At 39.5% G+C, this 12,392-nt stretch overlaps 1 protein-coding gene across 3 annotated transcripts in view; it reads left to right on the top strand.

Moving 5' to 3' along the window:
* Positions 1 to 12,392, top strand: part of TRPC7 (transient receptor potential cation channel subfamily C member 7) — a 294,002-nt gene that overhangs the window by 191,564 nt on the left and 90,046 nt on the right. For all 3 annotated transcript variants that reach the window (XM_069091684.1, XM_069091683.1, XM_069091682.1), the window contains one exon: positions 8,131 to 8,347. In XM_069091684.1, coding sequence (XP_068947785.1) covers positions 8,131 to 8,347 — 217 coding nt within the window. The remainder of the gene's footprint in view (positions 1 to 8,130; positions 8,348 to 12,392) is intronic.

Raw genomic sequence — 12,392 nt, 5'->3', positions numbered from 1 at the left:
ATTCTTGCTTTTCTCATCTGTAAAGTGTGGATGATAAAACTTTCATGACCCACCTCAGAGGGTTGTTGTGAGGAAAGTGCTTTGAAATCTTAAATATGTCAAGACTTTAAGGATTTATGATTCTGTCAGTGTGGCTACTCCTACTGCCAGCATGAATTGTAATATTTCTATGACTCTAAGGCAGTTTTTATGAGTTGCTATGACTAAAAAATTTATGACCCTTCAGGCAATGTGGTGATTGGTTATAAGACCTCTGAAATTAGCTCAGTTAAAATGTAGTATCCATTACTGTCTGTTCAAAAGCTTTGCAATAAGAAGGGACCACCGTAGTTTATGAACTGATGACAGAGACTTTAAGAAGTCAGGGTTATCCCTATGCCCTAATGAGGCATCATGGTAGAACTTTAATAAGTGGAATCTGGGGAGGGGGAGTAAAGACATTTGGAGGAAGGAGAAAGCACGATGCTAGGGTAATCAGAGATTAATACCTGAGCTGAGCCTTCAAGGAAGACCTCTGAGACACAGAGGTAAGGAGAGAGAGTTCCCCTCAGGCCTGGAAGACAGCCTGCATGAATTTATGAGGGTCAGAGATGAAGTGTCAAGTTCACATCAGAGAGCATTTATAGGTAGCAGGGAAGGAATTAGTAGGGAGGGAGAGATTAAAGCTAAGAGAATGAAGAAGAGTTCCCAGAAGAAACAAGAAGGTATAAAAGCAAAAGAAACAAACAGAGAGGCTGGCCTTGGCCACCCCTTCCTCAGAGACCAGAGTAAAGGAGGAGAGGTTTTGAGCTGTGGTGAAGGGTAAACAAGAGAACTCACAGTGGATGGTCTCAATTCTTTCAGTAAAGTAGGAACAAGGTTTTCTGCTGGGAGGGGAAGATTGTGGTTGGGATTAGAGACTCTAGAAGAGAGGGAAGGTTTGAAATAGCTACTGGGGGACTCGAATGGGGAATCATTCAAGGAAGAATAAAAGATTTTCTGCATAGTTAGCCAGGGTATGTCTAAAATTAGACAGCACAACTTATTCCAGTGGAATTCAGGAGTAGAGAAGGTAGATCCAAGATGAAGAATCAGTAGAGGATGAGCTCCAGAATGAGTCAAGGGTAGAAGACAGCAGAACTGAATTAATCTATTCTAGGATGAAGACCTTGAAGGGGAAGAAAGTGAGTCCTGAGCAAGGAGGACAGATAGGAAGGCTAGAGAGAGATAAAGTGGCTAAAGATTGCATTGAGGATGAAGAGTTAGATCTAGGACTGAGGCACAGAAAATAGGGAAGGCTGAGAGGTTATGATTAATGTCAAAATTTAAAATGATAAATCTTGGTTACTGGTGATGTTGAAATCAAAGGTATGACAAATCTCTATGGGGTGCCAAGTTGTACTGAAGATGTGTTTCTTGGAAGTTGAAAATGTTGATGAATAGGGAAGATGGGGCATTTAAAGGGTCCTTGGTGTATATGTTATACATGCTAAGTATGAGGGCAAGGTCTGAGGTGAAAAGGAAATCCAGAAGCTGGATCCTAAAATCCTTGAAAAAAAGAGAGAGTGTCCTAGGGCTCCAGGGATTATACCAGCAGTGTTATTAGCCAAGTGATAAATACAGATGAAGTTAACCTCAAAGGTTGCTGAGCAATACAGTTAATATCTAAAAGTGGCAGCATGCCAATTCCTGGTTCAAAGTATTGAAGAAGCATTTTTGGAGAGATTATGCTTCTGACACATACTGGCAGTTTGACCCTGGGCAAGTCACTTAACCTCTAAATTCCCCTAGGCAACCCTTTAAGACTATAAGTTACAGAGAAGTTGCAACCTGCTTTAGTAGAGAAAGTTTTCTCACTTGGGAGTTTCCTATACCAATGAAATTGAAGATCCAGTTTAAATATAGGATATATATATATATATATTTATGTAAGTGTATGTATGCATATTTATATTGACAATATATATATGTGGAATGATAGATAGATAGATAGACAGACAGACAGACAGACATGGGCATCATAAGTGTGAACCTAATATAGGGAGACTGATTTATCACAGATCACATAGACAATGTCCTCCAATACTAGAATTTAAGGAGTACTTTTGTTTCCATCATTTCAGCTCAATTTTTAAAAGGATTTACAGGGTATAGGTGCTTATGAGAGACAGAAAATAATTATTCTTTTGGAGGAATAAGAAAGTAGGGTGATTTGTCCAAAAGTATCAAAAGGACCATCTTAAAAAGGAGATCTGGAAGGGAACTTAGAGGTTGTCAAGACCAATTGCCTTGTTTTATATAAGAGGAAAGATAAAGCAATTTGTTCAAGGTCACATGGGCAGTACATGGCAGATCAGCAATTCAAATGAAGGGCTTCTGCCCCCGAATGTAGCACTTTTCCTACTATACAAGAAATGGTATCTCTTTCCATATCAAATGCTATTGTAGACTCTTAGTCATGTTGTTATGTTTTTGTCATTTTGTATAAAAACATATTTAATTTGGTTTATGATTGGTTTTTATGGCACCTTTCCTCTCCTAGACCCTACCTACTTGTCCTTTTCACAATCACTGACCCTGTTCTCTGTTAATTATGCCTGACTCAATATATAGGACAGTTTCCTTGTCTCAATGGTTTCTTAGGAAGATCAGTTTTGCTGAATAAATAAATTAAGAACCAGGGACTCTTGACTTTCTCTAAGCTGTGTTCAGTTTCTGGCAGATCCAGTTCCTAAACCTTCCCAAGACTGCAATTTCTATTATTAGCTGTAATGATGGTCTGGACTCAGTTCCTCAGTTACCGGTCAACTTCCTCTCTTTAGTTTTTCTCATCTGGTGGCCTGATGTCAGAAGAAAGAATTATTTTAAAGTGTAATTACTGTTTTCCTGAGTCAAATAGGCATTTATTTCCTGTTATGAAGGATCAGGGAAAAGAGTCAGTGATTACTTTTCATTTAACCGTTAAAAAGTTTTATCAACTTTGGGCTTTATAAAACAGACCTTTTTATAATTCCAAGAAGAGAAATAACCGAGATGTGGTGAGTAAAGTTAGGTTTCCTTCCCTACTAGATCAGATGTGAAATTGGGCCTGGGATGGTCCAACAAATGATATCTCGGGCAAATTATACATTTTTGCCAGGAGTTGTTATGCCTTTAAAAGCATTTGCAAAATTATTTGACATTAAGGGGAAAAACAGTAAGCTATCTATGCAACATGACTAATGTGAAAATGTGTTTAATATGAATGTATGTGTAGAGCCCATATCATATTGTAAGCTCTTGGGAAGGGATGGGGGGAGGGAGGGGGAGAAAATTTAAAACCTATGGAAGTGAATGTTGAAAACTAAGATAAAAAAGGGGTGGCCAGGTGGCTCAGCGAGTAAGAGCACTGGCTCCAGTGTTGGGATGACCTGGATCAAATCCGGGCTCAGATACTCAGCACCACACCCAGAAATAACTGGCCATGTAACCTTGAGCAAGTTACTTAACCCCGATTGCTTTAAAAAAAAAATAAGATAAATAATTTAATTTAAAAAAATAAATTAAATAAAATATTGTAAATTTTTAGAAAACCAGTAAGCTAAAGGAAAAGGATGCAACAACAGCTTTACTCCCTAAAAGTATGATTCACAATGGAAATGTGGGTGGATGAGAATCTTAAAAATTAGAGCCAATGTTATTCTTGTTTCCTACTCAGTTATTCCAGCATTGTTCTACTGGATTCACATTATCATTGATTGCAGTTTAGTCACTTCCAAGTTCAGGTCACTTGGACAAGTGAAGGCATGGGAGTGGAAGTGAAGGATGGGAATGGAAGTAGTGATGGCTACGGGTAAGAGATGAAGAATACTGCTTATGGCTCTGGGCACTTCATTTTAAGGGGAGCATTGATACTCTGGAGCTGGTCCAGAAAACACTCAAGCATCTTGAAACCATGCTGTCTAAGGATAAATTGAAACAACTAGAGTGTTTAACCTAGAGAAGACTTAGAGGAAATGTGACTGGTGTGTTTGTTTGAATGTGTGAAGGATTAATCAATCGCACTAGCTCTAAACAACAAAACAAGAACTAATGGGTAGAAGCGAGGGGGAGATAGATATGGGCCTCATCGATTAATAACTGTTATTATTGGTATAGAGAGTTTTTAAGACAACCCATGACTTCAAAACAACACTGTGAGTAAACAATGAACTTAGTATTATGGCCCTTTCATAGATGAAGAAGCTGAGGCTTAGACAGGTGAGGGTATAGGAGCCAGTATTCAAACTCAGGTCTGATCCAGACCTATTGCTCTACCAGTACTGCACATTCCCCTCCCCCAATCCGATCCCCATTATGAAGAACTTCTAAATGATTAATGCTGTCCAAGAGTAGACTAGCCTGGACTGCCTCAAGAAAGAATGAGATCCCACTGGGAGCATGGGATGACATATTTAGAGCTGGAAGAGACCTCAGGGCTCATTAAGTTCAGTCTTCTTTATAAAGAAACTTGGGTACAGTGTAAGTGACTTGCCTGAAGTCACAGAGTTATTAAACATCGGAGAAGAGATTAGCCTTTAGAGTCCATGCTTTTTCCATAATTTTTACCATGATTCTCAAGGTATTTTTTGTACTCAAAACATTTTCATGTAAATGAGCAAATATTTCATCTCCCTTAGTACTTGGCACAATGTTCAACAGGCAATAATGTCAATTGTTAGCTACATTATATATATATATATATATATATATATATATATAAACAATATTTAAATAAATAAATAAATGTTAGCTCTATTATCTTGTGTAAATAATGTCAACATTTATATTTAAAACATTTTGAGTTGTGTATATCCGTTTGCTGGCTAAACTACTGTCAATTCCTCATTTTACTGAACTATCAAGTTGAGAGTTGAATAAATCACAGCAACCCCTTCCCTTTTCTGGGTGTCTCATGTAAGTGTTGGGGTAGCTAGGCAGCTCAGTGGGTAGACTGCTGGCCCTAGCATTAGGAAGACTGATCTTCATGAATTTAAACCTGGCCTCAAACACTTACTATCTGTGTGACCCTGAGCAAGTTACTTAATTCTGTTTGCCTTGGTTTCCTCATTTATAAAATGAGCTGGAGGAGGAAATGGCAAACCACTCCCATATCTTTGCCAAGAAAACTGCAAATTGGATCATGAAGAGTCAGAGAAACTGAAATGACTGAACAAAAACAACATGTAAATGTTAATTTCCTTAATAATAAATTGATAAACATTAACTTCTTGAGCTGGTATTTCAGAAGTTATCCTGGCCTAGGACCATAAGGTAGGAGGACTTAACTGAATCTCTCCCTGAATCTCTCCTACCCTTCATGTCTTACAGACAGTAGGTCTAGGTCTTCTGTAGACAAGACCTGAGAGGCAGGTAAAATTGAAAGATGAAAATAAGCATATTTTTTTCTTAATTTGGGTACTTCCTTAGGTTAGTGCCACAGCAGTCTTTCTAATTATAATTAATCATGTTATACTAATAGCTGCAGTAATTAAAGTAGATAATGACCATACTGAAACATATTAAAATACCATTTATCAACCCATCTGTTTTACAAATGTTATATTGGACATACTCTTAATTAGAGGAATTTTAGCTAATGAAACACCTACTGCTGATCCATTTCTAAACCAATAATCTGTTATATTCTTGTAGTGTAACTGAATGTCTGAATGAACCAGTCAATCGATAACCACTGATCAAATGTGTCAGGCACTGTCTTAAAGGCTGAGGATACAAAGTCAAAAGTTAAATACTCCAATAGAGAATATTTACCGTGTAATTTAAGAGGGGAGGAACTAGAAACTGAGAAAACAGGAAAGGCTTGATGTGGGCAATGACACCCTGAGCTTTGAAGGAAGCCACGGATTCTAAGAGGTGGGGGTGTGGAGAGAGAAACGGAATGTTGGAGGAATGGAAAGGTAGTTTGGAGCTGGTGTGTGAAGCATTTAAAGGCCAAAGAGGTATTTGTAGAATGGATGAATGAGGTACAGGAAATCTAGCGTGTATGTACTTCAAGTTGTGTGGGACAGAGACCACTGCCCAAAAAATCAATACAAAGACATAGATACCTGGAAGCAGAAAGGAGTTTATTGTTTTCTCATGAGAAAGGGTACAGCCCCTTGTCACCCTAATGGCACCAGCCAGGGAAGCACAAATTGATTCTGAAAAGCAAGGTCCTTTTATACCCTAATGAAGCCCCCTCCCCCTCCCTCACCCCCTTTCCCTTATTCCATTGGCTAGGCTTCAGGAGGTACAATCTATTCATGTGATTCTTACCCAGCAACAAAAAACAAAGGACAAGAAAAGGTGGGAAACTGTATTTCAGTAATACAAAAACTATTAACCCTTTCGAGGAGGCTTCACTTCTGAGAAATCATCCCTCACCAAGTGAACTTGAGTCTATTTATCAAGGAGTGTTTATTAAGCACCTACTATGAACTTCCAACTATGCTTCAGAAATACTTTCCTACTTGGCCTGGTTCTTTTTCATCTGCTCACACAAATGGGAGACATAGAATAAGGGCTTTACTATCTGGCTCCAGTCTACCCTTCTAGGTTGATTTGCTCCCTTTCACACATTTTGTGTTCCAGCCAAAAGGTGACTACTTCCTGTTTCTGAACTTGGCATTCCTGAGAGACTAGTACATACTGGTAGGCCCTTAAATGTTTTTTGGACTGGATTATATTGGAACTGGGTCTCAATGGGAAAGAATTATCAGGAAACCCAAATGAAGTAAGGTCATTTAATATATCCATTAAGAAGGATTTACCATACACACATAGCCAGTAAAGTACTTTGTTGTTTGACTGTTTTTCAGTCCTGTCTGACTCTTCATGACCCCATTTGGGCTCTTCTTGGCAAAGATACTGGAGTGGTTTGCCATTTCTTTCTCCAGCTTATTTTACAGATGGGGAAATTGAGGCAAACAAAGTTAAGTGGCTTTGGCCACACAACCAGTAAGTGTCTGAGGTCAGATTTGAACTCAGAAAGATGAGTCTTCCTGACTCCAGTCCCTACACTTTATCCACTGTGCCACCTAGCTGCCCTAGCAAAGTACTATCCCAGCTCTTTCTTAAAAGTGATCTCATCCATCCTCCCCACTTTTATAGCTGAATTAACTGAGGCCCAGAAAAGGTTAGTCACTTACCACAAGGTAAAAATTACCTGATTAGGAAGCTCCTCTCCCACTCAAATGCCCTGCTTTCTACAGAGAAAGAGTCTGAAATCTTTTAGATAATTTCAGAACAAGAATAATACATAAAGACCCAACAGAGTCTTCAGGATACAAAATGATTTTTAAAATCATCAAATTTTCCCAAAATATAAATTAGCTTATTTTACATTATTTTAGCTAGATAATGTTGAAACTCAACAGTTGCGACTAAAGCAGGACAATAAGAAATTTACCCTCAAATGTCAAAATTTAGAAACTTAGAAATATTTGAACTCCATCAAGAGATAGAAATCTTTGGCCCTAGTTAGTAAGAATAATTAGAACAATTAGAAATCTGTCACATGGAATACTTTCTCTATCCGCAAACTGTGTCTGTAGCCCCAGAAAAGCACCTGATCAGGCCTGACCTGCTCCATCTCAACAGCATCCTCAAGGTGGCTTGGCTCTCTGTCTCTCATGCCCACCCCACCCCTGGGAAGGGGAGTGTCTTAGACTCCTTTCCCAAATGGAATATTGAGTCTCAAGAATGAAGATCTCTAACTAATTCATCTCCTCAAACCCAGGTCTCTATCCCAGGACTATGACTTTGTCTATTAAGTCTGCTATTGTAAGAGGTCTAGGGAAATTTAGGTCCATGGAATTGAATGAAGCAGTTTTTATTGTTAACTATTGTTAACTAGAGGTGATTGGAAAGAGTATTTAAAAGCCTTTTCCTTCAGTGATCCCACAAAACCTCCTGAAATAGAAAAGGATAAAACCTGTCAAAAATGTCTCCTCCTATTACCTAGAAATGGGCATGGGAAGATGTCAATGGATATATTTTCAGTCTGTAGCTTTGAATATACTGTCCAAACTGTAGTATCCTCTGATTGAGCTTTTTGTGCAAGAAAAAAAGTGCCAGAGGGAAAGGGAGCCCCCAAGTTAATCATCTTTTTTGTTCATATTTTATTTCCAGTTAGGACGGACCCTGAGGAGCCCTTTCATGAAGTTTGTGGCCCATGCGGTCTCTTTCACAATCTTCCTGGGATTGTTAGTTCTGAATGCATCAGACCGGTTTGAAGGCGTTAAAAACCTCCCCAATGAGACCAACACGGATTATCCAAAACAGATCTTTAGAGTAAAAACCACCCAGTTCTCATGGACAGAAATGCTTATCATGAAGTGGGTTTTAGGTAAGAAAGCAACTCCATCTTCATTCTATCCTTCACTCTTGGGCATGCTGCTCTGCCAGGGGGCATTCTTCAACTAGATGAAAGGAAAAGGCAGGAAGGAGGCTTTCTCTCTTTCTGTGGAAGACAGTTTAGAACATGAACATCCTAAACATGAATATTAGAGATAACAGCAGATATAGAGGTACAGAACATAAATACATGCATATATGTGTAGGTATATACTTCCCTGTCTCCTGATAATTAATAAAATTGGTAGACATAAATGAGATAAAAATTTATTTATATCAAGTCCCTGCCTTCAAGTAACTTACAGCTTCTTTGGGAAGATAAATATGAAATATTTGAAGCCATTGCTAGACAGAATAATGCAGTATACAATTATAAGCTAAGTGTATAAATAATGCACTAAAATGTATTAAATTATATACTTAGTGCTAAACCATGTGACAGAAACTTATTGTGGCAAGAAGATGTTCTTGGGGCCAATTAACAAAACCTCAATTGCTTCTGTAAAAATCAATAACATCTCCAGGCAATGTATGGCTAATATCAAAGATGACTGATGTTAAAGCAAGTGGTCCAAGAGCACACTTGAGAGACAGTTCACTGAGTGATGTAGTATCTGGGGAAATGGGAGTGGAATCAGGGCTAGACAGAGGGTAGCATCTGAATAGGTTGAGAGAGTTGAAAGGTTACTTCAGCCTGGATGAGAGCCGTTAAGAGAGACAGCATGCTCTACTGCAGGTGGGTCAGACTCAAATAGAAACGGGGGCACTGATTCATACACAAGGATCCCTGTGGGCCATACATTGACTTGATTTTAGAATGTAATGTTATCTATGTTTTATTATGTTTTCGTTTATTTTATTAAATATTTCCCAATTGCATTTTAATGGCTCAGGCACACTAGGGACTGTTGTGGTTTACCACCTCTGCTCTGCTGGCTAGGGCACTGGATTTGAGATCAGGCGGTTTTGGGTTTAAATCAGTCCTCAGACCCTCACTGGCTGTGTAACCCTTGGCAAATCAATTATCCTCTCTGTGTTTGTCTCCTCATCTGTGAAATGACGGAGTTGGATTTGAAGGTCTCTGATGTACCTTCTGCTTTTAAGTCTATGATTCCACAGACAAAGGCTGTGAAGCAGGAGAGACTGTGGGTTTTAGAGGTGCTCTAGAAGTCATTTATTCCAATTACCCCATTTTACTTGTAAGGCAACTGAGGACCAGAAAACTTTAAATTAATCGCTGGATTTCAACATATGTCTTCTTGGCTACAAATCCAGTTCTCATTCCACTTATAACATTCACATACATGGTCAATTATAGAAAAACATTCTGATGTGGCTGGAGAGGAGACTCTGGGTATGGGAACATTGAAATAGAAGACCCAAGGCACAAGAAAGGTAACTCGGTACAGTGAATGGAGCCCTGGGGTTGGAGTAAGGAAGACGTGCTCAAATCCACCTCTGGAAACACCAGGTATCATCCATCTCTAGTGATTTCCTTGTTGATGTCTGGAGAGGCATGAGCAAGATAGCACTGCCCTAGTTCGTTGGATTTTCACAGTTACAGAAGTTATTCATAGTCCACAATCCCTAGTAATAACAGATAGAATCCGTGACCCAGTGGGCATAACTCTCTCTATTTATACAGATCAGGTTTGACCTTGGGAGCAGCCCTCCCACCAAACATGCTCTTTTGGTTTGTTTTGCTCACAATCAGAGTTTGTTCTGAGACCCTTAGTTCAAATATAGCTCATGTCTAGGTCACCACTGATGTTCCCAGTATCTATGTAAGTGTAGCAAAGTGTTGAGATTGGATACAGGATGGCATTGATTTCACTCTACAGAAAGTATAAAATACACACATGCATATAGATGATATTGTGTATACTATACATATACACTATATACATACATATACATTGGTATATTCATATATATATACATATACATATATATACATACACACACACACACACATATAAAATCCCAGTACTCCCTCTTTGGTGAATACCAGCTGCCAACCACCCCAAAGGGGTGGCAGTACCCTTTGGTTCAGACTCTCCTTGAAAGGAAAATGATCTTGGAGTTACTTAGAGAGTCAATTCTCTGACATCCCAGTGAATCCCATTTTTACCCCAATTCTATATACCTGTCTCCAGTCTTCTGACACTACCCTGTCCAAACAACTCATACTAATAACTGTAGCCAAGTCCAATTCCCCATACCGCAACCTATTCTCTTGATGATCTTCCAATTCCACATTCTGCACAAATGATTCTCATCCCCTCCCCGCCCCCACCAGCCACCAGCAAAGGTTGGCATTGCCCAGGAGCTCCTCTTTTTCTCATTTCCAGATTCATTTCCGGAGCTCTGGCCCTTGGAGATGCAATGAGGGAGCCCTGAAACATATGCTTCTCTGTAGGGCTGCCTTCTGGGAACCCTTCTTTCCACAAGGCCTGCAGTGCATCATGGACCAGCACAGAAAACACTGAACTTTTGAGCCAGAGAACCTTGATTCATATCCTTGCCGTGACAGCCTATGTGAATTTAGGCAAATCACTTAATCCCTCTGGTCCTCAATTTTCTCACCTGCAAAATGAAGATGATAAACTAATGACATCAGAGACCTATTCCAGTTTAAGATCTGTGATCCTTTTGTAGAATGTTGCATCCCATAATCTGTGGCTGAGCTCACTGAGGAGGCAATCCTCAGGGGGAGGCCAGCTTCTCTTGGGCTACTTGTCAGAAAGCACATGCAGTTGTTACACAACTCTACCTCTGCCTCCAGAAAATAAAGTCTGGACATGCAAAGTCTAGGGATCCAAGAACTCTTACTACTCCACTACTGCTGCCATGTCATAGGCAGAGAGACTATGGCTGAGGTGAGTTTGTCCCTGGGGGGCTTCTCCAAGTCATCGGTGCCACGCCCTTTCCTCGCCAGACACCAAAGTTTAACTCTCAGGTGTCTGGCTAGATCTCTCTATATATCTGGATCTCTCAAAAAAAAAAAAAATAGTACGGGAGATTGATTCTGCTGTGAGGCTTCTTTTCATTGGCCTAGCAAAAAGGAGTTGTCCTGACCTATAGCAATCCAAGTCAGTCAATCAATTTGACTTGACTCATAAGATTTAAGAAGTCCTCATCTTCAAGGAAGTGTTCCTTGGCAATCCTCTCAATGGCACTATCAATAGATATGCCCACCTCCTTTATAGATAAATATAACCAAAACCCTAGACAAGGGTTTCCCACAACAAAAAATCATCAACTTGAACCAGAACAATGAAAATGATCTCAAAGCCTATAATATTTCTGAGAAATATAATGGGTAAAGTGTTGATCTTAGAGTAAGGAAAGACCCAAGTTCACATCTGATGCTATGGGCAAGTCACTTAACCTGTCTCAGACCCAATTTCTTCATCTGTAAAATCTGTAAAATGAAGAGAATCCCTGTGCTATCTGCCTCCTAATTTCTATAGACATATCAGATGTAAAGTGCTTCTCAAACCTTAAATTTACATATGAATGAATGAAAAAAGTATTAAGCATTTACTACATACCAAAAACATAGCAGATACAATTTAAAAAGTCAGACAGTCCCTGCTCTCAAGGAGTTCATATTCTATTTAGGAAGGACAACATACATAAGGTCCAATGGTTCTTGGAGTTCAGTGACAGGACATATGGTAAGACCTGTGGACCTCCTCATTACTAGAAAAATTATAGTACATAACTCCCTACTCATTGAGCAGTCATGTCTATACTGAAGGAAGGAACTGCATGGACCTCTCCCATCACTTTGGTGAAGATGGGAATGTGTCTGTGGATTGAAGTGAAGAGGGTATGCCAGGCTCCTTCCTAGGGGTGGGGATGAGGAAGAGATAGAGTCCTCTAGCCAGAAAGGGAAAGGTGGGCAATAAGGTTGGGCAGAAGGGAAGCTTTTGCAGGGAATGGTATGGGGCATCCTGGGGTGGCAAGAAAGTTCTCTGTAGTCTTTTCCTCTCAGCCCTCTAGTGGTATATTGATCTATACATTATGAAGAG

This window comes from Petaurus breviceps, unplaced genomic scaffold (genome assembly GCF_028583685.1).
Source record: "Petaurus breviceps papuanus isolate PSGF00001 unplaced genomic scaffold, PetGlider_PUasm1.0 189, whole genome shotgun sequence".
NCBI lineage: Eukaryota > Metazoa > Chordata > Mammalia > Diprotodontia > Petauridae > Petaurus > Petaurus breviceps.
Note: the sequence above shows the minus strand (reverse complement) of the source record. Positions and strands in the feature narration are given on the sequence as shown.